This window comes from Salvia splendens, chromosome 2 (genome assembly GCF_004379255.2).
Source record: "Salvia splendens isolate huo1 chromosome 2, SspV2, whole genome shotgun sequence".
In the NCBI taxonomy this organism is placed as follows: Eukaryota; Viridiplantae; Streptophyta; class Magnoliopsida; order Lamiales; family Lamiaceae; genus Salvia; species Salvia splendens.
The window spans coordinates 28630226-28656427 of record NC_056033.1 but is presented as its reverse complement, the minus strand read 5'-3'; the positions used below and the strand labels follow the sequence as shown (position 1 = coordinate 28656427).

Here is a 26202-nt window from a genome sequence, read left to right as displayed (position 1 = left end):
AATATGTCCAAACCATTAAATAAGGAAATTTCAAGATTTGAATAATCTTAAATCTCTAAAATCTATCAATAGGTTTTTTTTAACATAGTAACTTACAATTACAGAAGGTGAGTATATTTTTTCAGATATAACAATTATTTTCTATATTAAACAAAGTGCGCCCCTGATTTTTTTCTATGCAGTTTTCTTCGAACAAAAGTTTGTATCTTCGACTTGCCAATCAATATTTATAGTAAATTCAAATACAAATATACATTTTAAAAATGTTATCGATCAATAGATCTTGACTTATCAAAAGATCTTATACAAATGTTTTACGCTTAAATTTATTTGTAGTCCTATCATTTTAAAGAATAAAAAGGACATGATTTTTATCATCTCTTTTTCTAACAATTACTTTTCTTAGCAATTTTATGGTCGAAGTCAAAATTGGTTTGTGAATTGTGAGATGACATATTGTTTATATTCCATAATCTAACCGATGTCACTGATAATAGCTTTTCAACCAATGAACTTATCTTAGTAGTAGGTTTTTTCATATCCTCGTCAGAACCTCTAGCTTCGTCATTGATAATAATTTCTAAAATTATTGTAAAAATTCAAATGTGTTAGGTAGATATTGTGATCAAATACTAACTTGTAACCAATGTATCATTCATATGCATTGTTTCAAAACTAAAAGAATAATACTAGCAAAGCAAAACAAGAATAAAAGAGAAAACAAAAAAAAAATACGTGGGCGTATAGTAGTGTGTGTAATGCATAGTGTTACACGTGCAGTGTGTATTATATAGAGTTTGTGTTGTGTTATGTGTATGTGTGTGTTTAGAGAGTCACGTAGTATTGTGGTATATGTGTGCATGCAAGGACGGATCTAGGAATTTATACGAAGAGGAGCAAAAATATACATAGACAATATTTAAGAGATTTAAGATGGGCAATTAGTGAGAAATTAAAAAAAAAATATTTTATAATGTATAATTTATGTATATGTGATGAAATTTGAGGTGGGGCATTTGCCCATGCTAACTATTAGCTGGATCCGTCCCTGTGTGCATGTGCATAATTCATTCAAATTCAGTTCCATATCATTACTTTATTTTAGTAAATACAAAAGATATGAGATTGAATTAAAATTTATATTCCTCAAATTCAATTTAATGACATCCATTTATATTCAATACAGAGTATGATTATTGCTGGGGAAAAATACCGAAATGCCGGCCTTATCGTACCGAAAAAATACCGAAAATACTGAATTTTCGGTATACCGTGATTTTCGGTACGGTATGATACCTTACTGAAATATTTCGGTAAGGTAAAGGTATGAATTTTTATATACCGCGGTATACCGAAATTCGGTATATACCGTAATTTAAAGTATATACCATAAAATATGAATATAATAATATATAAAGTATTTTAGATATTTTTAAATAATAAAATTTATTGTAATATGAATAAAATATACTAGTATTTAATACCCCGTATATTATTTAAATTACTATAAAATATAAATAGTATTCTAAAAACTCAAATATTCAGTTTTAATTGATATTGAAAGTAAGGTATACCACAAAAGTATGGTATACCAAACTTTTGTACGGGATACCGAAAATGAGGTACGATATCGGTATGAAAATTCTCCATACCGAAAATAAGGTATACCGAAGTTCGGTATACCGAAAATTTTGGTAAGATAAAGGTATGATTTTTTTGCATACCGAATTTACGGTAAGGTATACGGTATGGTAGTTTCGGTAAGGTATATTGTACCTACCCACCCCTAAGTATGATAAATATTAAATTAGATATGTAAATTCTGATTTAATTTACTTTTATTTTTAAAATAATCCAAATTTATGCATTGACAAAAGAAAATATATAACGGTTGATTAGTTTATTTTTATGAAAAATCATAGATGTCCCATAAAGCAATCATACATGATACATGAGTTGATTTTTTATACATATTTGAGAATAGTAGCTGGCCTCTTATACATGTTTGACATTCACATACTATATATACCTATCATGTAAGTTATTTAACGATTTAACTTAACAATTCAGATCTTAGACCGATTGAACTATGAGTTGGTAAATCGAGTTTTTTTTTCTATAAAGATTTGGAGAAGCCCAAAAAAATATTTATAATATAATTCGGCCTACTAACTAAACTATTCAATATAATTAAATTACATTGGCTATACAAGTAGATGGCTTGTCAAATAGTAATGGGCCTCATGTTTTAGTGTGGAGCAATGATGCCCAAATAACAATATTGCAAAAGAGTTTAAAATTTAACCTGAACTAAATGTAATCAAACTATGTGAGAGCTAAATAGAAAAGTTGATTGTGTCGTTTGTCCTTAAATTTTAAAAATATTATTTGGAGTCCTTAAGCTTTAATGTTTGCACATTTTTTTTTTATCCTTTTCCACTTTTTTCATTTTTTTCTGACCTCGAAGCCATGAATGATATTTTTATACTTTTTCTTTACCAACTTATTTATGTTGGCACACTTTAATCTCTTTATCCCAGTCTATCTATTTTGGTTGTGACTTGTGAGTTTATGGTAGTTATTACCAAGTTTTATTGTTATTTTAGTTTATTCACCTAAATTGTGCGTTTACTTAAAAACTTAAAAACTAGATGTAACTAAACTATTGGTTTTATCAAAATATTACGGTAATAAAAGTTTCTTCATGCATCATATCATGGTTTTGAATAGTTTGTTAATTTCAATGTATAGTTATTTCTTGGCATTGCATAGATGACATTATCACCAAAATAGACTTTATCTTTGTTTGTATGTTATCCTTAATGATAGATCAATAAAAAAGTTACGAAAGTATTAGTTCCGTGCTTGTATGGCTACTTCAATTCTATTCTTTAAAGATTGATGAAGTTATAAATTGTGACTTAATCCATCGATAGCTCTAATGAAAGTATAGACAATAAAACTATTTAGATGCAAATTAGAGAGAGGCAGAGGGAGTGAGAAATTAAAGTGTGCCAACATAATTGAGTTGATAAAGGACTAAAATCATAAAAATATCAAAGTCCGAAAAAAATGCCTCCACAATTTGGGAGGATTTTAGTCTGAAAAAATGTAAAATTGACCAAATCGTAAAAATATCAAAGTCCATGGACCACCAATGATATTCTTGAAGTCCAGGGATCGCATACGTGCAAACGACAAAGACTATTTTTGTAATTCATTCATCATGAATTTAGTATAAAATATGAACGGGAGTAGTTTAATGAAGAACTATCTTAAAATTGATATATTTTGTACTGCTAATTAATAAATTATTCAATTCGTATTACTAAGATAGTTCTAAATGAATCCCTCGGCCAAACGTATAACCATCAATTGATACTATTCTTAACCAAAAATTAATTACTTATATAAAGAATAGTGATGAAACTCGATAATCTTTTGAACACATTTCATGAGTTTGGTTAACAAGATATCATCATGTCCATGTAATAAAACGAGAGAGACAAAATATCACAATTTTTACATGAGAACACCCATAAATTCATTTTACATATATCATGGATTGATTTATGTTCTCAACAAAATATATAAATTAGCAAGTGATCAAGAGAAAAAACCGAAGGTGTCCAAAATGGTGGTGTGGAGCGGGTCGCTCAAATGGGTCACCCAGTTGTTGAGCGGCCCTTTTCCAGTGGCGGCCGCTTGGACGGCGAAGCCCAGGAACGCCACCATTGCGAGACGAGCGTGTTTGATCTCAGCTAGTTGGAGTGTCTCCTTCTTCTCTGGGTCGGCCGCTAGCCCCAACGGGTCAAAGTACGACCCCCCAGGGTACAACCTCTTTTCCGGGTCAAGCTCCGCATTCCTCTGGAACTCAATGTACCCGATCACGAGCACCTCGATCCATATCAATGTGGATATCGTGAAGGGCAACGGTTGTCCTAGGTATGACGATCCCTCCACCAGCTCCACCTATATAATATAAAATCAACATCAATTAAACTTATTTGAAATTTAATTAAACTTTCTGATCATTTATCAATAAAAAAGGGATACTAATGCCTGATATCATGAAACTTTTGAAAAACGAAATTTGAACTTAACATATACTTCATTTAATATCATTAACTTAAATAGCGGTTTGAATTTTTTTTGCCAGCGACAAAATTCAACTAGAGATATATAACCATATCCGGCTTCTAACTAGGGAGTTTAACCATATCACTATCCTTTTTCAATAGTAACCATTATCTTATGTGACATAATAACAAATGAAATGTAGCCGTATAATGTATTTATCATTGGTGGAAAAAATTCAATAATTATTTAAGTTCTTGATATTATATATTTAAAATTTGTGATAAAAATTCAACAACTATTTAAGTAACTTACTTTGCCGGCATCCTGCCAGGTGATGCCAGTGAGCCACTCGACGGTGAGAGCACCGAGGGTGGCGAGCATGGCCCACCTCCCGTGGATGAGCTCGCACTCCCTGAACCTCTGGAGGCCGAAAACCTCACTGTAGGGCTGGAACGGAGTGGACTTGACGTCGCTGAGCTCCGTTCTGGTCCCGATGATGTCTCCCGCCAAATTCTTTGCCAGGTTCTGATCGAGCGAGTCCAAATCGAACTGCAGGTACTCGGCCGGCTTCCCGAGGCCGAAAGGGTCGAAGCCGTAGTCCCCGACGAGGGATCCGTCAAGGTATTCCGGGGCCTTGGCGCCGGGAAACCACAGCGGGCGGTCGGAGTTGAAGGTCTTCGAAGGGGATTTCTTCGGGGCGGGTTTTTTGCGGCCGAATCCGAATCGGGCCTCGACGCGGCCCGACCCGGCCGGGTGGAGGTCGGAGAGGCGGATGCCGATGAAGGAAGAGGCGGCGGCGGCGGTGGACATTGTGGAATTGGGAGATGTGGTGATTTTGGGGTTGAGATATAGGATTTGAATTTGGTGAAGGAGATGGAGATTTTTTGTAGGAGCGTTGGATTGGGGGAGTGGAGCGATCTAACGGCTGTGGGAGCCTCCGCCTTATCTGATTCTTATCTTCACTCATTTTAATTGGTGCGTACATCGCATGGATAGCGACGCTCCGGATTGGATTATCTCTCTTGTGCTGTGCATCCCATTTTTTTTACATTTAAACTTATCTTTTTTTCAACTATTTTTCTGGTTGATGCCATGATGATAATATATACTCCTAAAACATTATTACTAAGATCATGCGATTTTTGTTTATCCAACTGAATCTTCAATTTGAAAACTTATTTACTTTTTAAATAGTTTTAAAGTTCAAATAACCCAATAAGTTTGCTATATTAATCGTTTATAAGAGAAAATTAATTGTTCTAATTTCGAATCGAAAATTATTTTTAAAAACTTAAGTGAATAAGAGCATCCACTACGCTGTCCCCCACCGTCCCTTAAACTACTATTTGAGGGCCCCACTGTACTTTATTCCTCCATCCCTTAACTAAGGATCGGAACCTGCAACGCTCCGTCCCTTATTCCGTCCCTTAAATTACTATTAATTCAATTTCATTTTTTATTTTTTTTCAACCCAATTCAATTAAAACAAACACACTTTATTAAAAAATAAACATCATTAAAATTAAAACAACATTAAAATTCAACAAAATAGAAAAAAGACATAATTAAAATCCTAAAAAAATAAAAATGACATAATTTAATTTTCTCCGCCAAAGTTTTCCCAAATGTGCTCAATTAGATCCTCTTGGAGTTGAGCGTGGGCGCTAGAGTCGCGTGTCCTTGCCCAAATAGACAACCGTTCTTGTATTGACGGATGCGCTCCACTTCGCGTCGGACTACTTGCGGTTGAGCTTCCGGGGGATTCGGGGTTTAACCAATTTCCCGCCTCAGGTCCTTCGTTCTGGACAATCATGTTGTGCAAGATTATGCACGTATACATGATGTCGACCATGCTCCCATGAACCACGAACGAGCCGGGGCTTTGATGATGTTGAAGCGTGCTTGGAGAACCCCGAACGCCCTCTCCACATCCTTGCGAGCAGCCTCCTGCTTCTGTGCAAAAAGAGCCTGCTTTGGGTTCGCAAGCCTGCTGCACGTCTTCACTAAGGTCGGCCACTTCGGGTAGATGCCGTCGGCGAGATAGTGCCCCATTTTATACAGCCGGCTGTTGGCGACGAAATTGATGGCCGACGCTTTACCATCCAAAACTTCGGTAAAGAGGTCGGACTGGACGTTTATGTCGTTGTTCGAGCCAGGGACCCCGAAGTACGCGTGCCAAATCCAAAGCCGGTAGTCGGCAACGGCCTCGAGTACAATGGTTGGGTGGGTGTCTTTGTGGCCGCTCGTGTAGGACCCCCTCCAAGCCACCGGACAATTCTTCCATTGCCAGTGCATGCAATCGACACTGCCAAGCTTCCCGGGGAATCCGTGCACTTGTTCGTGCAGGTCGAGGAGGAACTGACAATCGGTCGTGCTTGCCCTCCGGAGGAATTCGTCGGTAAAGGCTGCCCGAACGCCTTTGCAGAATTTGAGCAAGCACATGCGCCCAGTGGTGTCTCCGATGTGGAGGTATTCGTCGAACATGTTGGCCGTTTGTTCAGTCGCAAGCTGACGGATTGCTGCAGTACATTTCTGCAGCGTCGTGTGGCTGGGACGACCGCCCGCGTCGAAGCCTTCTCGGAAGAACTCTTCCCGGGCCGCCAAAGTATTCGCTATGTGGAGAAATTGCGGTTTACTCATGCGGAAACGGCGATGGAAGTAGGTATCTCCCCAAATCGGGTTATCGCAGAAGTAGTCGCGTACTAACCGTGCGGCGGCTTCCTCCCGGTTCCGATGGATGTACTTCCGGGAGCGTCGTGGGGGCGGCGCGGCTTCCTCCGCCTCTCGTCGTTGATCTTCTTCAAGTGATTGTTCCATTAGTTGACGCATTTGCTCAAAAGGATCCATTTGTTTGAGTTGATTTAAGATGAAATTGGAGTGGTTTATAGAGAGGATTTGAGAGGAATAAATGTGTGTTTGTGTGTGAAATGAGTATGAAATGAGATTATTTATAGAGTAAATAAATAAAAAAAATTAAAAAATAAAAAGAAAATAAAAAATAAAAAGAAAATAAAAAATTAACCGTAACATTACCGTTTGAAATTTTTTATTATTAAAATTTGAATTAAAAAAATTGAATTATTGCGTCATCCTTGACGACGCCCACTCGCGGCCAGCGAGTGGGCGTCACGCATGCATTGGGCGGGCGACACGTCGCCCGGGCGCGTGTCGGGACGACGCGTCCCTTGTCTCGCGGGTACGGGCTACGGGACGGGCTGGAGACGGGATCGGGACGGGACGAAAGCTGCAACGCTTCCCGCGGCGGAATCGTCCCTTCGGGACGGAACGCGAGCCGCGCACGGGACGAGTAGTGGATGCTCTAAACAATGAAGTAAAATAGAAATAAATCAAAGAAGTGACAATTAGTCTTGCAGAATAAGTTGGCTGTTGACTTGGCACAAGGACCTGGACCGCTATGTCAATACCTAGGAGTTTTGGCTAGTTATTTATTGTTTTTTTTTTCCGGTCATTGATTATAAAAAAATGTTTTTGATTAATGGTTATCATGAAAAATGGTATAAAAAGTTGCCTCACGAGAAATATTAGATGCAACTTTGGTGCATCAGTTTATCAGTTAGATGAGACTAGAAAAGACATGCATTAGGAGTCTTGTTCTAGCGTTATAGAAAAAAAGCCTAAGTTATCATACAACATAAAAACTTGAAGAAAAAGGACCTAATTTCTTCTATATGTATGAATGTATCCCAATCCTTTAGTTTGTTCTTTATTGATTGTCCCAGTTCATTTTTATTATTTTTTATAGTGAATTCTATATTCAACTAATTTATTTAACCAATATTTTGTTATAATATTAATATATAAAAATAAGATTCACATTATACGGAGTAATTTTTTCAACTAATTTTTCTATATATGAAGTATGTATTAAAATCCGCACTGAGTCTAAGTGGGATACATATTGGGAGACGGAAGGAGGGAGTACCAAATAATAATTAACAAATACTCCATAATATCATGTACTACCTCCCTTTTTGAAAAATAAAAACATTTGAAATAACACGTGTTTTAATGCACAACCGGCTAAGTAAGAGAGAAGAACTGATTAAGTAAGAGTGAGAGAGAGAGAAAAAAGGGTAAATTAGGAGAAAAATATTGGAAGTAGTTTTAGTAGATTGTAAGATCCACTTTTTAAAATAGAAAGTTTTTATTTTCATACGATGTACTAAAATGAAAATAGTTTCTATTTTATGGGACGGAGGTGGTATTCAATTTTGTGAATGAACTCATTTAGTCAACCCACCCAAACGCATTGAGCCCAATCAACACAGGCCCAAAATCAGAGCTCCTCATCTTTTTTAGTACATCAACTATCCCAAATGAGCAAATTTGGTCTGTAACATTTCATAATATCTTTTGAGGTCCACTAACTATAAGTTAATATCAATTCAACTACTTTTTGGCTATTTTTAATATTTTTATGACCAAAATACCCTTAAGGCTAATGAGGGCAATTCCATCTATTTATTCATCCACTTTTTTCTTTCTTCTAATTTATTTGGGATTAAGTTTAATAGATCTTATATTATTATTATTATTAATAATATATATCATGCCTTATTTGAATATTATGATATTAATTTCTAGTGCTAGGTACTTTTATATGGTTACATTCTCAATTATTAGATAAAACTAGGATAAATATTTTATTTTAATGAATCTCGTAATTTTATTAAACTAAAAATTTAAGTTAATCATAATATATAATATATACTACATTGAATAAAAAATTTAATAAAGTAGAAAAAATATGATTCACGAATAGTCAATGGAATAGACATGAGAACTATGAACAGTTTTCGTGATGTTGTAAATGACTTAATGATAATATTAAGACGCGACATTGTGATATTAAACAATTGATAGCAACTATGGATTTTTTATTTAATTAAACAATCATAGATTTAAATTAATCATATATTCAACTAAGAATGTCATTGTCTTTTTTATTAATTGATTATTGATAATTTCAACTAATTTTTTTAGACTACAATTACTACATAAGAGTAGATAAAATAAAACTTACCACTTTGAATTATTTAAGATTCTATGTATGTTAATATATTTTAATTTATTTTTAATCATCAATTTTTTATTGCACTTAAAAATAACATATTTTGTGTATAGCTTTAAGATTGAAAAACTAATATTTCATCTAATAAATTGAACTACTTTTATATATAAATATTGTATAAGTATAATATTTACATATAGTATAATGATTTAAAATATTGCATATAAGTAAAACTGTAAATAATTAATAGTAATAGAATAGTAATATCATTAAGATATTTTTATTTTGAAATTAAAATAAGAGGGAACATTTTTTTGGTACATCAACTATCCCAAATTATATACTTTAATGAAAATAAGAGGGTAAATAGATTGAATTGCCCTCATTGGCCTTAAGGGTACTTTGGTCATGAAAATATTGGAAATAGTCAAAATGTAGTTGCATTGATATTAACTTATAGTTAATGGACCTTAAAAGATATTATGAAATGTTACGTACCAAATTTACTCATTTGGAAAGTTGATATAGTAAACAAGATGTTCCCTCTATTATAAAAATTGTTTTTAATTAATGGTTATCATGAAAAATGGTGTAAAGAGTTGCCTAACGAGAAATATTAGATGTGACATGCATTAGGTAGCGTTATAGTAGAAAAAAAGCCTAAGTAATCATACAACAGAAAAAATTGAAGAAATATGACTATTAATTACTTCCTATGTCCTTCGTCATGTATCTCAATTGACTATTAATTACTTCCTATGTCCTTCATCATGTATCTCAATTCTTGACGTTGGTTCGTTCATTATTAATTATCTCACTTTATTTTTATTACTTTTAATAGTAAATTCTATATTCTATCAACTCATCTTACTCATATTTTATTATAATATTATTATATAAAAGTAAGATTACTATTATACTAACTTTTTCAATTCAATTTTTTAAAACTTGCACCGAGTCAAAGTGTGATACTCCCTCCGTCCGCCATTAAGAATTTCATTCCTTGGCGGCATGAGTTTTAAGAAATATTAAGAAAAATGAATGGAAAAGAGTTAGTGGAATATGTGTCCATCTTGTATATAGTATTAGTTTTAAATGAAATGTGAGTGGAAGGCGTTAGTGAAATGTGAGACCTTATTATCATTTATGGTAAAGTGAATCGTGACTCCTATTCGCGGACGGACTAAAATGGAAAAACGAGACTCCTATTCGCGGGCGAAGGGAGTACATATTGGGAGACGAAGGGAGTACCAAATGTTCCATAATTAATAAAATTTTGTAAATAAAACAGGAGAGAAGAGAGAGAAAAAATACTAGGAGGAATAAGAAAGAATGAAGTAGATGACGGAGTAAAATGAGAGTGATTAATTATTTTATTTTTTGTTAAATAAATAACTTAATTTTGTTGGACGTCTCAAAATAATATTAATATGACCCAGCTTAGCTGGGACGGAGTGAATAAGACGTCCTACTCGATTTTGTGAATTATTTCATTTAGTCAATCCACCCAAAACGCAATGAGCCCAATCAACACAGGCACAAATAAAAAAACAATGTGTTTGTCCACGTGTCGTGTCCTAGTTAACTTTGAGCATAAACAAACTGGCTAATTCGGTTCCACCTCCAAACACTTCCATTGTCAATTAATTACAGCATCCACAATAGAGTTGACTAATCGATAGTCTAGTACTAAGACTAACAAAAAACACCTCATGTCATGTCATTAGGTCTAACCACAGCACAATAATAGCCTAGCACTAGAACTAGCCGATGACCTAGCCAATAATTCATTTTAATTGTTGGTGTTTATCAAATATTAAAAAATTAAATGCAATAATTGTAAATATTGAGTATAAATAAAAAAAATGGTTAGTCCGTGCTCTGTCCGCGCAATAGTAGACTAACGCACGGACCACCACTCAGACCAACGGTTAGGGCGTGGATGAGCGTTAGAGCATCCACAATCGTGCTCTTGCCAGCGGCACGGTTGTGGGCCAGGCCTCACTTTTTCTGCCTACTCTCTGGCAAGAGCACAACACCCACAGCTGTACTCTTCCGCAAGGACGAGCACAATTAATTTAAAATTCAATTAAACAAAAACATTACAATAATACTAAAATTCATTAAAAAAACCTAAATAATATTACAAATGACAAATAAAATAAAAACGGCATAATTAAAATCCTAAAAATTAAAAATTACATAATTAAAATACTAAAAATTAAAAAAACCACTAAGCGTTGCCGAATTTCGCCCACATGTGTTTGATTAGGTCTTCTTGTAGTTGATTGTGGATTCGGGTATCGCGCATTGTATGCTTTGTCTCGATTCTCTGGCCAACCGTCGTATGCTCACCTCGGCGTGGGGGAGACCTCGCTGTTGAGCTTCCGGCTTCATCCTCGTCGTAGAAGCTAGCCGCCCTCGGCCCTTCGTCGGCTATAATCATGTTGTGTAAGATAATACACGTGAACATGATGTCGGTGATATTATTCACGTACCACAGCCGAGCCGGGGCCTTCACTATGTTGAATCGGGCTTGAAGGACCCCGAAGGCTCTTTCGACGTCTTTCCGCGCGGACTCTTGACGCTGCGCAAAAAGAACCCGTCTCGGGTCGTGCGGGTTGTGGAGCGTCTTCACGAACGTCGACCACCTTGGGTAGATACCATCGGCGAGATAGTAACCCATGTGGTATGTATTTCCGTTGATGGTGAAGTCGATCGCCGGTGCTACACCATTCATCACATCATTGAAGAGTGGTGAAGAATAGAGCACGTTCAAGTCGTTGTTGGCTCCGGCAACGCCAAAATATGCATGCCAAATCCATAGGCAGTAGTCGGCGACCGCCTCAAGGATAAGTGTTGGGTCGCCGCCTTTGTGACCGCTTAAGTGTTGCCCCCTCCAAGCATTCGGGCAATTCTTCCACCTCCAATGCATGCAGTCAATGCTGCCAAGCATTCCGGGGAAGCCATGGACTGATTCGTGAAGACGAAGCAACCGTTGGCAATCATCGGTGCTGGGTGCCCGAAGGAATTCATCCCCGAAAGCTGAACGAACGCCCTCGCAAAAATTCTTTAGACAAAGGATTCCAGTGGACTCACCGATATGCAAATACTCATCGAAGATGTCGGCCGTTTACCCAGTAGCGAGTTGTCGGATGGCACACGTACACTTCTGCAACGGCGTGATACTTTGCCGGCCGGCTGCATCTGGACCTGTTTGGAAGAATTCAACACGTGCGGACAATGTGTTGACAATTCGCATGAACAAGCGCTTTGACAAGCGAAAACGGCGTCTAAAGTAATCTGCCGGAAACCGCGGCTGGTCGGCAAAGTAGTTGGCTACGAGCCTTTCGTGGGCTCCCTCCCGGTCACGATGGATGTAGCGGCGATTTGATCTAGTTCGTTGAGGAGGAGCGGGGGTATTCGCCACGACATATGCTTCGTAAGCGGCACGATGTTGTTCGTAGTATTCTTGTTCTTCGCGCTCCGCTTCCGCCATAATATGGGTGAAATCCATTTGAGGTTTTGAATGAGGGATGAATGTGTTGATAGTTTGTATGAGAATTATGAATGAGAGATGAATGAGAGGTGATTTGATGTGATAAATGGATGATGAATGTGTGTATTTATAGATGATTTTGGGGAAAAAAAATAAAAAATTCAAAAAAATTAAGAAAAAACGGGAAAAATACAGCCATATTTTTTGGATTTGGAAAATATTTTTTTTATTTTTTTTATCATTATTTACAATTAAATACCGATTTTTAAGTAAAAAAAATAAAAAATTTGAAGGCAACGGCTATGCCGTTGCCCAATCCCGTGCCGCCACGTCAGCTGCTCGCTGGCGCGGCGCGAGCGCAGCGGCGGCGGTCCTTCGCCTTGCCAGCGGCGCGGACGGCGGTGGCGACCGTCGCCACCGTTGCAGATGCTCTTAGTCCTACTTCGGGACTTCCGTCGCGTTAGTCTGCTACTGTGGATGGACGTCCCAAAGCCCTAACCACTAGTCTGTGCGCTAGTCCGTGCTCTTGGGCGCTATTGTGGATGCTATATGAATAGTTAAATTGGGTACGTACGCAATCCAAAAAATCAGGGATCAAAAAAATTGAGTAAATCATCTACTTCCTTCATATTTGATCGGAAACATATTTTGAGTCTCCAAAAAACAGAAACCATTTGAGACAACACGATTCTTGTTTGAAATCTTTATTTCAAAAAGAAAATATTAATAATATACTTAGTGAAATTTGAAATAGACAGCAAAGAAAATGAACACAAATAAATTAAATAATCACACTCCGTAATTCGTATTAACTACTCTCTCCGTCTCTGAAAATTTGTCACATTTTATTTTCTGCACTTATTTTAGAAAAATGATAATAAATAGCTAAAGTGGAGAGATGATAAAATAAGAGAGAGAATAATGTAGATGAGAGTCTTCTCTATATTATGTTCTCTCTTATTTTACCATCTATTCACTTTAACTATTTATTATTATTTTTTCGAAACGAGTACCAGAAATGAAATGTGATATAAATTTTTGGTGCAGACAAAAGATTACTAAAAACAAATTGGTAACATAACTTAAGAACCAAAAGCTCTAGAGTAACAAAATATACACATCAAATAAAGCATAGATCTCCAATACACGACAATCTGATGCTGCTACGGCTTGGGAATGGATCCCCTACTGTGCTCTCACCTCACAATTTTTTTATTAATAAAATAAAATATTAAAATATTAATTAAATTTTGTTTTTTTAATTGGATTGTGAGAGCACAACACTCCTTGCTGTGGATCCATCTCCGCTACAGCCTACACATCTCCCTGATGAAGAAAATGAAATGATATGACTTACAAATTTAAATCTTTACGTAAAATCATGTCAAATATAAGCATAAAATAGGTTTACAAAACTTGCTAACCTAATACTCCACAAAACTAAATTATTTATTGGATAATATGATATTGTATTATCCAAATCCTAAAATCCAAACAATTTTATTACCCGAAACTTAGTTTTGAATTTATGGGTATTGGCGATATCAGAACGGGTCGGGACCTCAAATGATAGCCCTATTAGACCATCTCCAATCATACTCCACAAATGAGTTTTGATGTATAAATCTTCTTCAACCATACACTAAACTTAAACTCATTTTTGGTATTTTTGTGAAACAACACTAAGAGCACCCGCAACTCGTCCCGCGGGTGTCTCTTATCTCGTCCCTCCGAGATGAGACGGACGCGAGACGCGTTGCAGCGTCCCGTCTCGCTGAGACGCCCGTCTCACCGAGACGGCTGGCGCGCCCTGGCGCCATGCGTGACGCCCACTCGCCGGCCCGCGAGTGGGCTTCGTCACGCTGACGCAATAAATTATTTTTTTTAAAAAAAATTAAATTTAATAAAAAAATTTAAAAATTTAAAAACGGTAATATGACCGTTCAATGGTCATTATTTTTTTTTTCTATAAATATTCCTCTTTCACACACACAAACACACATCTATTCTTCTCAAATCATCTCTCTTTCCTCTCCAATTTTCATCTCAAATCATCTATTTTATTCTTCTCCCAAATTTAATCCATTCGTGGATCCATTTGAGCAAATGCGTCGAATAATGGAAGAATCGCTTGAAGAAGATCGACGTAGGGAGGCGGAGGAAGCCCCGCTGCCCCAACGACGATCCCGGACTTACATCCATCGTAATCGGGAGGAAGCCGCCGCAAGGTTAGTACGCGACTACTTTTGTGATAACTCGGTATGGAGAGAGACCTACTTCCGTCGCCGTTTCCGCAAGCGGAAACCGCTATTTCTGCACATCGCAAATACATTGGCAGCCCGGGAAGAGTTCTTCCAAGAAGGGTTCGACGCTGTTGGCCGTCCCAGCCACACTACTCTGCAGAAATGTACTGCAGCAATCCGTCAGCTTACTACTGGATAAACGACGGATTTGTTCGACAAATACCTCCACATTGGAGAAAGCACAGAGAGAATGAGCTTGATGAACTTCTGCAAAGGCGTTCGGGCAGCCTTCACCGACGAATTTCTCCGGAAGCCAAGCACGGCAGATTGTCAGTTTCTACTCCAGCTTCACGAAGAAGTGCACGGATTCCCCGGGATGCTTGGCAGCGTCGATTGCATGCATTGGCAATGGAAGAATTGCCCTGTGGCGTGGACGGGGTCATACACGAGCGGCCACAAAGGCACCCACCCCATCGTTATACTGGAGGCCGTTGCCGACTACCGGCTATGGATTTGGCATGCGTACTTCGGGGTCCCCGGATCGAATCCGACTTCTTCGCCGAAGTTTTGGATGGTAAAGCGCCGACCATCAACTTCATCGCTAACAACCGGTGGTATAAAATGGGGTACTATCTTGCCGACGGCGTCTACCCGAAGTGGCCAACCTTCGTGAAAACGTTCAACATGCCGGTGAACGAAAAACAGGCTCTTTTTGCGCAGAAGTAAGAAGCTGCTCGCAAGGATGTGGAGAGGGCGTTCGGGGTTCTCCAAGCGCGCTTCAACATTATCAAAGTCCCGGCTCGTACGTGGTTTATGGAGAATATGATCGACATCATGTATACGTGCATAATCTTGCACAACATGATTGTCGCCGAGGAAGGACCTGAGGCGGGAAATTGGTTCGACCCTGAAACCCCGGGAATCTCTACCGCAAGTAGTCCGCCTCGGAGTGGAGTGCATCCTTCTATGCAAGATCGGTTGTCTATTCAAGCAAGGACACGTGATTCTACCGCTCACGCCCAACTCCCAGATGATCTGGTGGAGCACATTTAGGCAAACTTTGGCAACCAGTAGAGTGCGCGGAAGAAATTAAATTATGTATTTTAAATATTTTTTTAGGATTTTAATTATGTGTTTTTAAATTTTTTTAGAATTTGAAGTTGTAATTTTATTTAATGAAGTGTGTTTGTATTAATTGAATTTGTTGGAAATAAAAATAAAAAATGAAATTGAATAAATAATTAAGGGATGAGATGATTAAGAGATGGAGGGTTGCAGGTGCTGTCTCTTAGTTAAGAGATAGAGTGAAAAGTACAGTGTGACTCATGAATAGTTAAGAGATGAGACGGTTAAGAGACGGCGTTGCGGATGGCCTAAATATTGCAAAAATTTTATGAGACAAAAACTCAAAAGTGGTATAAATTTTGAATTTAGTGTAAATGGTTGGAGTAAAACTACTTTTTGATATGAGCTCATACTCGAAAATGAGTTTGAGTTTGATGTAAATGGTGGAAGATGGTTTGAGGGCATCCAAACGGCGGGTTTTGCCTAAATCTGAGATTCTCCTTACCGGCTGGGTCGGTACCCGGTTAAAGTAATGGTGTATGCTATCCCACCCACTTGCTGTTGCTGGGGACGGTCCTACTATATTCCTCTCCTTTCTTTCATATACTTCTTCTCTCCATTGACCGATCACCGATCGCTTGTTATCTTCTTGGTATGTTTTTTTTTCATAATCAATTTCTACCTTTCACATTATTTCTGCTGCTGAAATCTACATCTGCGATTTACAGTTTGTAGGTATTTTTTTGCATAATATTGCTCCCGTGTTGCTGTTTTGGGAATATTTGTCTTGTACATATATTGATGCTTAAGTGGTTTTCTGTGAAATTTTTCTTCAGCTATAATGATTGATTTGTGCAGTTTAGGCAATTTGGCCGTTTTACTTATCAGCTTTATTTTCTTCCTAATTTTTCGGAAACGGTTGATTTTAGTGTTTTGAATTTAATTATTTGACTTCTTTTATTTAATTCAACTCTGTTTAACTTCACCACATATGTAAAAAGCAACGAAAATCCGATTCCTTCATGTAGCCGTTGCTTGTTTATTATTCTATTGGTTGATTGAGCCGCGCCCGATGCATCCTCCGCCACATCACGCCCGTAAATTAGTCCGCAGACGATCATTGTCCGGCCTATCGTCCACCCCATTGCGGGTGTCTGGACGATGAAAACGCGCTTTTTCTCACCTCAATTTCCTCTTTCCCCAACTCAATTCTCTCTCACTCTAGCAAAATGAATCCCGACGACGACCTCACTACCACGACCGGCATAAATCGGGCCTTGACTCAGGCCCTATTCAATTGCGTGGCTAGGGCTACAGCTGATTGCTTGGCCGAACTTGAGCGCGAGCATCAAGAGGCGGAGCAGGTCTCGAGGCCATTCCAACGTGTTGTACTCTTTCGGCTTTTGTAATAATAAAATGAAGTTTTTCATATTATGGTCTTATATTAATGTATATTTTGAAATTAATAATGAATACAAAATAGTTGTTAAAAAGATAGGGCGGGCTATAGTTCGCCCCATTGCAGGTGAATAAGTAGGACTATAAATTGCTACAGGGCGGGCTATAGTCCGCCCCATTGTGGATGCCCTCAAGCATGACCAGTTGTTCGATTTTGTTTTTCTATGATTATTTTCTGCACGCCTTTTACACGTTTATACATTTATGTAGCTTCATGTGTATACAATTTTGGCAACTATATCCAGAGTTATGGTTTTCGTGACTTGTAGATATGAAGACCGGTAGCAGGAGCAGAGGGGCTACGAGAAAAGAAACTAAAGATGCACTGAAGCCTGTTGATGATAGGTTGATAAAATCCTTCTAGTGTGTGTGTGTTTGGTTAATCTTGCAATCTCATTGAACTTATGCTCAAGTATAATGATATTATATCTATATCGATTGCTGTTTATTCGTTTCAGGCGGGCTGGGAAGAGGAAAGGTGTCGAAAAGGTAGATACACGGAAGAGTAAGAAGGAAAAGACGGCTATTAAAGACCCAAACAAGCCCAAAAGGCCCCCAAGTGCCTTCTTTGTATTCCTGTACGAGCTCCTGCATATTGCATCGTAGAATAGATATTATCTCATGCTGTTATCACATTCGTGGTCAATCTGCTCTGCTATCTCTGTTGCCGCAGTGAGGATTTCCGGAAGACCTTCAAAAAGGAAAATCCAAACGTGAAGGCTGTCTCAGCAGTATGGATTTTGTTCTATTGTTAGTAACTTATTTATAATGCTGATTTCTGTGTTTATAGATTCTGAATGTTATTAATTTTATGTTTCTTTCCATGTGTTTTTTCTCTAGGTTGGAAAAGCCGGTGGAGAGAGGTGGAAATCCTTGTCCGAAGCTGTAAGTGCTACTCTCTCTTATAGTATTTGTATGGCTTGGTATCGCTCTTTCATGTCGGTCGACTCACTTTTCTTTATCTAGATGTTGTTTACCTGGATCTAGTAGCTTGATTTCTGATATGTCGCATTCTAATTGTCAGGAAAAAGCTCCGTATGAAGCTAAAGCTGCAAAGAGGAAGGCTGAATACGAAAAACTTATGACTGCTTACCTCAAGAAGCAGGTGAATGCACCTTTTCTATACGCTTCCGCACTTAATTTTATCGTAAGAATGTTAGCTTTTTATCGTAAGAATGCTAGCTTGAGCTGTATCTCAAAGTCCCGTGTCATTTGACTTGCAGGAGAGTTCTTCTGATGAGGATGATGAAGGTTCTGAGAAGTCGGCATCGGAAGTTCATGACGATGAGCAGGTATGCTACTTTGTTCGTTGTTTACTTTCGTGGAGTTCCTTTTGACTTCCATAGTTCTAGTTTACTATGATAGCCTTCCTTTATGTGATTTCAGTTAAAGTTTGTTATCTTATCGCAGGAGGAAGATGAGGAGGAAGAGGAGGAAGGTGACAACGACGATAATGATGAGGAGTGAAGTTAAGAATAACGTGTCAAATGGATGCTGTGAGTAGACGGTGGCTTTGTATGTTTTTGTGCCCTACATTTTGCTATGTAAAATGGGACAAGCATGATGTGTACGTCCGTAATCTATGTATCGTATATAGGTCCTTATCGTTCGAGCGCTTTAGCATTGTTACTGTCAATGCTCTATGCTCTCTTGTTCATGTAAAAATCGCAAGCACATTGATTCAGAATGGAATTCATCTAATATGTAAAATTACTTACTTGATGAATGTAAATAATTACTATATTATATACATGTAATAATCATCAGCATCAGATGAGAAGAAATCTGGAGTTCTAACAATAGTGCAAGCTTTGTTTGTGTTGTTTAAAATAGCCAAACCATATATACAGTAACAAATGGTATATAAATAAAAAATCACCTGACATATTCTGTACAAGAAATGGACAAGGATAAAAGCCCTTGTTCAAGAATGAGGATCACAAGAGACCACCATCAGATTCGGCACGACGAGGGGCAGTTTTTCGATGTACACGACCAGTCGCTTCAGATTTTCCCTTGTAATGGTGGATAAGTCGGTTATATCGCAGTTGCTAGTGTATATCCAGAGCTCCCCGGAATCCATCCGCTTCAGACTATCCCGACAGAACGGACATGACTGAGATTTGGCGCACCTGAGCATAAGCGTTACGCCATTAGTTAATTTTAGAGTAAAATCTCATCACACTATTTACAAAGCGCATAAAATCAAGTCTTTACCAGTCTCGGTAGCACTTAACGCACAAAGAATGGCTGCAACGGGGCAGGACAACCTTTGTGTTCATCTCCATGCAAATCCCACATTCTTCCTCCCTCTCGATTTCAATCTCGGACAATTTCCCCTTGACCGTCTCGTCTCTTCTCGTGTACTTAGTGTCACAGAGCTCTCTCTGCTTCCTCTCCTCGGCATCAGTGATCCCATTGTGAAGTTGCAGCAAAGAGGGGAATATCACTCCTGAATCAAAGATCAAGAACTAACGTAAAAACATGGCAAGAAACGCGATAATATGAATGAACCTACATGTTAACTCACCGTAGAACTCCCTCAAACTCGCCTTCTTTTCATGAATAGACATGGTTGTTTTACCATTACCATAAGCCTAAAACCACCAACCACATCATCAAGATTCACCACGATGCAAATTAGCACAACGCATGATATGCATAAAAACCACGAAGCTACCTTGTAGATAAGGATCCGAATAAGCCCGAGTGCCCCGGCTAGATGACAATCAGTCCATTGAACAAGGAAGAGGAAAACATACGCGCAAGGGCTATACGATAGCCTCATCTGAATGCAAGCACCATCATACGCCCTCGGATAATCCGATGCCCTGTATCTCAACATCAGATCATAAAAGAGATGACTTTTACATTAAATCCACCCAAAAAAAAAACATCTTCAATGATTTGCCAAATGTAACTCTAAATTTACAAGATGGCAAATTTTACAATTAACATTAATAATTTATTTAAACCCCTAAGATCATACTCCTAATCACCTTCCCTTGCTATTTAGCTACACAATTCTCAAAGATTTAAACCTACTAGCATAAAAAAATATCATCTTCAAAGTACCTTCCCTTGCAATATGACACAATTCTCAAAGATTTAAATCAACTAGCATCAAAATTATCATCTTCAAAGTAGATGTTTCAATTCCTCCTCACCTTCCCTTGCAATTTAGCTACACAATTCTCAAAGATTTAAACCTACTAGCAACAAAATTACCATCTTCAAATTCAAAGTACACATTTCAACCCCACATAAATTAAAGCAGTAAAAATAAAGATACAAGAGTAAATTTAACAACAAATTTGCCTACCCTAAAAGATCAAGAAAGCAAAAAAAAAAAACTCACAAGGTGTTGGCATGTTGAATATCAGCTTCAAGCGCTTTGAGTGAATCTTTAAAAGACTTCCTCATCACCCTCCCACTTCCTTTCTCTCACTCCCATCCAATTTTCTCTACTCTTCTTCACCCTCTCTCTCCTGAAATGATCAAAGACTCCACCTTTTTTCACAGAACGTTCAAGAAAGAGGAAAAATCAAAGATTGATAATTTAGATAGGTTAGTGAAAGAGTGATGAGGTTTTGGCTTGGAGCGCACGCTTCAATTACTGCCACTCTTTACTTTGATTAACTAATTTATTAAAATCAGTAATGTGTATGAGTTAGGTGTGTTAGTTTCTTTTGCCTAATTTAACGCAATCTAAAGCTTGCCTCAAAAAGGGTGCCCAATTCCATAATCTTTTACTAATTCTACTAATCCTACTAATTACTTAAAAATCACATAAAAAATTTAAAATACATATAATCAATAACAATTTCCGTCAGCACTAGTCCACGCTAGTATTTTTATTTATTTTATTATTGATAGTATTATCAAATCTGATGATTAAAGTAATTTATGAAATGTCAGAATAAATATTCAATGACGATATAATTAAAAATATTAGCGAATAGTGAAAGATCAGCAGTCTTGGAGAATTTATGCGTTATTTTGGTGAGGTGCTTTTAAATATTTTTTCTTTTAATAATAACTTGGTTTTTTAAACTCGAAGCAAAGATCTTTTTCGGCGGAACTAATAAGGCAATAGTAAATAAATAATGTTTTTAAGAAAATTCTAGCAATAATAATTATGAATTGTGTATTGAAGGAGTAGTAACAAACTTACAATCAAGATATTGAAACTAATAATCAATATGTATACCGACAATACAGAGATGGCGATTAACTTTTTCATATATGTAATCTGCTGGCCCTATTTCCAAATGCCAAATCATCATAATCTTTCACCAAATAATTGCATCACAATCCTATGATGGGATGACTAGCTGCCACATGGCGCTCCAAATAATTTGTCTCGTTAAGTATACTCCTTCCACACAATTTAGTGAGCATATCATATAAATACTCGTCCATTTATCCAACTACAATTTCTTAATTAGCACAAAATTTAAAATTTATTATAATATATCAAAATTAAGAAAAGTCAGTATTCAATATAGAAAAAAAAAATCTCCTTCTAGAGAGGAAAAAGTGATTTGGTGTGTTAATTGGAAAGAGAAAATTTTTAAAAATAATTTTATTTAGTAAAAGAATTAGTCGGCGCCCCAACACCTTTCACTCCATCTCTTAGTTAAGAGATAACACCTTCTAACCATCCATCTCTTACCATCTCTTTTCTTCACTATTCATAGATCCTACTTATTCATTTTTTCCAACAAATTTAATTTATGTTTAGATTAAATATTATTTTATTACTAAAAATGTTCGAGAACTAGAAAATCACATAATTTAAAATTCTTATATTTTATGATGTAGAAGGTGAAAACAATACAGGTGATATTATTCGGATCTTTCCATATCTTTAGCAACAAAATAGATAGGTTTAAGTTTTGGGTTCCTTAAGCAACAATGATCACCAAAATTCTATATCTAGACTACCTAAATCTTGAATAAAGGGTGTGTGGGAGAAACGTTATGAGCGTCGACTCATTTACTCATTTCCAATTAAATACATTTCATTTAATATACATTCATTAACAAATACGAAAATTACAAATTCAAATCCCAAAAAAGAAAAAAATACATAATTGAAAAATGCATAACTAAAATCCTAGAATTAAAAATTACACATTGCAAATCCTCACAAACTACTCTTCCGCATCATTGGCGGCAATCCCAATTCAACCCTGAGAAACTCAAGTGCTTGGTTGTGTGCGCTTAATTGAACTGATGTTATACGGAAAGTGTCGGCCATAATGGCCGTGAAGAACATGGCTAATTCGGTTGAAGTGATTCGCCTCGTTCCTTAACTCGATCTCAAGCCGCCTTCTCGTTGCTTCGTTCGCTTCCTTCACCGGACATTTTTGCACCCCTAAGAGCTGCTCCGCACGACGAGATACATGCAACGCTGGCTCATCCTGGTGGGACGAGTTTGAGCCCGCAACGAACCGCGTTGCGGATGCTCTAATAAGTGTATACACAATTTGATTTTAATGCTTTTCAGTTTTGAATTTAATTGATATTTTATGTAGCAATCATCTATTGAATTAATTTATTTTAAGAGTTTTTTTAAATTAATTTTTGAGTTTTTACATGATGCACAGACGTGAATTTAATATAATAAAATTAAGTTTCAGATTATTTTCTTACTACCAGCTATATTTATATTTTAATAATATATTACTCCCTTCGTCCAATAATAGTGTGCACCTTTTTTTCTTTTTAGTCCGTCCCACGGAGGTATGTACTTTTTAATTTTGAAAATTCTTTTCTCTCTAAGATGATGATACTCATTCTCCACTAATAATACTTAGCTATATGTTTTTCTATAATTATCTTACTTTACTAATTATGCATTGTACCCAACTAATTAAAAATGCATATACTCTAGTGAAACAGGAGAGTATTATCTATATAGTTGAAGTGCAATGTTAAAATAAAACATGAATAAAATTATATAAAAAATCACAATTTTATGCAAGTAAGGGTAACAATATAAATTTAAGGTTACATTTATGATTATACTTTTTATTTTTGATTTTTACATATGAAAGTATAAAAGAAGAAAAATGAAACAAATTAAAAGTATCATTAAACAAGATGGAAGATGTATTATGGAGTAATTGATATACTGTATATATGTATGTAGGATAGTAAAATCTGCAAACTGTATCTTTTTTATAAACTTAAAACTATGATCTAGATTGTAAGATATTGAAATTTTAATTTCAATAAATGACAAATACCGTCAATAAATAATGTTTATAAAACTTAAACTTCAACGTCAACAAAAATGTTATTTAAATATTTTAATAATAATACTAGTATTATATGTTAAAGTTTGAGTCAATTTATTTAAGTTTTTGATTGCGCTGTCACTATATATATGTTTTTAAATTTGAACTTTTATAAGTTATTTATGCTTTCCAAATTTGCATAAAAATTTGATTGGCTTGCAATAAATTTTTTTTTACAAAAATGAAGTCACATTAATCATCATCAAACAATGTAATTGAATTCCACCACATTAAAATTCCAAGCAAAATCCTTTGTTCCAATTCATATTTTGGACACTGAATTTTCAACGGCGAGTCGTAATATGCAAAGTTAAATGTTTTAGAAAATAAACAATATTTAACATCACCTTTTATTTTTTACTGAACTCATAAAAATACACTACAAGCCTACTCATATGGCAGACTAGAATTGAATCTACTCCTAAATTTAAAGATTCCCTTTAGTGATATGTTATTATTTTAAATATAATTGTCACTTTAATAGAATCCTACCTTTGTATCTTTATCTATCTCGATACATCCATCATATATGTTATAATATCACGAAATATTCAAAAAATCAGCCAAAGTAATCTTGAATAGCAATTGCTACTGTAACACGGCGAATATGATAAGTAGAAATAGCTACTTCCAGTAACACTACTTCCATTATCTTTTTCCTCTCTTATTTTACCAATAACTTATTAAAACCCATATCATATACTTCCTTCATCCCATAGAAATAGACTGTTTAGGATTGACACGAGTTTTAATGCATAATTTAATAAAGTAAGGTCATCCGCATCATTGTCCCTTATCCGTCTCTTAACCGTCTCATCTCTTCACTATTCATGGGCCCCACTGTACTTTTCACCACATCTCTTAACTAAGAGACATCACCTGCATCCCTCCATCTCTTAACCGTCTCTTAACCATCTCATCCCTTAACTATTCATTCAATTTCATTTTTTATTTTTATTTCCAACAAATTCAATTAATAAAAACACACTTCATTAAATAAAATAAAATTACAACTTAAAATTCTAAAAAAAATAAAAAACCACATTAATAAAATCCTAAAAAAAATAAAAAATACATAATTTAAAACTCAAAGAAGCAGAAGAAGGAGTTGTCTAATGACGATCATGTGCGTCTACTGGTTGCCAAATTTTGCCCAAATGTGCTCCATTAGATCCTCCTGGAGTTGGGCTTGGGCGGTAGAATCACATTTCCTTAACCGAACAGACAGCCGCTCTTGCAAAGACGGATGCACTCCACTGCGAGGCGGACTACTTGCGGTAGAGCTTCCCGGGGTTTCAGGGTCGAACCAATTTCCCGCCTCAGGTCCTTCGTCGGCGACAATCATGTTGTGCAAGATTATGCACGTATACATGATGTCGACCATATTCTCCATAAACCACGTACGAGCCGGGGCTTTGATAATGTTGAATCGAGCTTGGAGAACCCCGAACGCTCTCTCCACATCCTTGCGAGTAGCCTCTTGCTTCTACGCAAAAAGAGCCCGTTTTTCGTTCATCGGCCTGTTGAACGTCTTCACGAAGATTGGCCACTTCGGATAGATGCCGTCGGCAAGATAGTACCCAATTTTATACTGGCGGTTGTTAGCGATGAAGTTGATGGCCGACGCTTTACCATTCAAAACTTTGCTGAAGAGGTCGGATTGGTTGAGCACGTTGACGCCGTTGTTCGATCCGGGGCCCCGAAATACGCATGTCAAATCCATAGCCGGTAGTCGGCAACGGCTTCGAGTATAACGGTGGGGTGGGTGCCTTTGTGGCCGCTCGTGTATGACCCCCTCCACGCCACAGGGCAATTCTTTCATTGCCAATGCATGCAATCGACGCTGCCAAGCATCCCGGGGAATCCGTGCACTTCTTCGTGAAGTCGGAGCAGAAACTGACAATCTGCGGTGCTTGGCTTCCAGAGAAATTCGTCGGTGAAGGCTGCTCGGACGCCTTTTCAGAAGTTCATCAAACACAGTCTCCCAGTGCTTTCCCCAATGTGCAGGTATTCGTCGAACACATCCGCCGTTTGTCCAGTAGCAAGCTGACGGATTACTGCAGTACATTTCTGGAGCATCGTGTGACTGGGACGGCTAACGGAGTCGAACCCTGCTTGGAAGTACTCTTCCCGGGCTGCCAATGTATTTGCGATATGCAGAAATAGCCGTTTCCGTATGCGAAAACGGCGACGTAAGTAGGTCTCTCCCCATACCGGGTTCTCACAGAAGTAATCGCGTACCAACCTTGCGGCGGCTTCCTTCCGGTCACGATGGATGTAAATACGGGATCGCCTTTGAGGCGGCGCGGCTTCCTCCTCCTCCATACGTCGATCTTCTTCTAGCGATTCTTTCATTATTCGACGCATTTGCTCATATGGATCCATGAATGGATTAAATTTGGGAGAAAATAATGTTTTGAGATGAAGAATGTAGAGTGTTTGAGTGAGAATATAGAGTTTTTTTATGGTGGATTAATTTGTGGGAATGATTTGATATTTATAGAAGTGATTGGGGGCTTA

At 37.0% G+C, this 26202-nt stretch overlaps 3 protein-coding genes across 4 annotated transcripts; 1 reads left to right on the top strand and 2 right to left on the bottom strand.

Moving 5' to 3' along the window:
* Window positions 1–3459: 3459 nt before the first annotated feature.
* On the bottom strand, window positions 3460–14813 carry LOC121777727 (chlorophyll a-b binding protein CP29.1, chloroplastic-like). Its single transcript, XM_042175075.1, has 3 exons — window positions 14808–14813; window positions 4393–4998; window positions 3460–3972 (listed from the first exon to the last, which is right to left on the bottom strand). The coding sequence occupies exons 1-3, from the start codon at window positions 14811–14813 to the stop codon at window positions 3607–3609; spliced, it is 978 nt and encodes a 325-aa protein (XP_042031009.1). The 3' UTR covers window positions 3460–3606.
* Window positions 14814–16476: 1663 nt separating this feature from the next.
* On the top strand, window positions 16477–19123 carry LOC121792105 (high mobility group B protein 1-like). 2 transcript variants are annotated; one of them, XM_042189911.1, is made up of 8 exons: window positions 16477–16571; window positions 17647–17722; window positions 17836–17955; window positions 18051–18108; window positions 18218–18262; window positions 18402–18482; window positions 18601–18669; window positions 18788–19123. In XM_042189911.1, the coding sequence occupies exons 2-8, from the start codon at window positions 17649–17651 to the stop codon at window positions 18842–18844; spliced, it is 504 nt and encodes a 167-aa protein (XP_042045845.1). In that variant the 5' UTR covers window positions 16477–16571; window positions 17647–17648; the 3' UTR covers window positions 18845–19123. The 2 variants fall into 2 exon arrangements, with proteins under 2 accessions (XP_042045845.1, XP_042045846.1); XM_042189912.1 differs by having other exon boundaries at window positions 16556–16654.
* Window positions 19081–20999, bottom strand: LOC121792104 (E3 ubiquitin-protein ligase AIRP2-like). The gene is made up of 5 exons (XM_042189909.1): window positions 20736–20999; window positions 20058–20208; window positions 19908–19974; window positions 19595–19829; window positions 19081–19509 (listed from the first exon to the last, which is right to left on the bottom strand). Exons 1-5 carry the CDS (start codon window positions 20798–20800, stop codon window positions 19302–19304), a joined length of 726 nt encoding a protein of 241 aa, XP_042045843.1. The 5' UTR covers window positions 20801–20999; the 3' UTR covers window positions 19081–19301.
* Between the last annotated feature and the right edge of the window lie 5203 nt (window positions 21000–26202).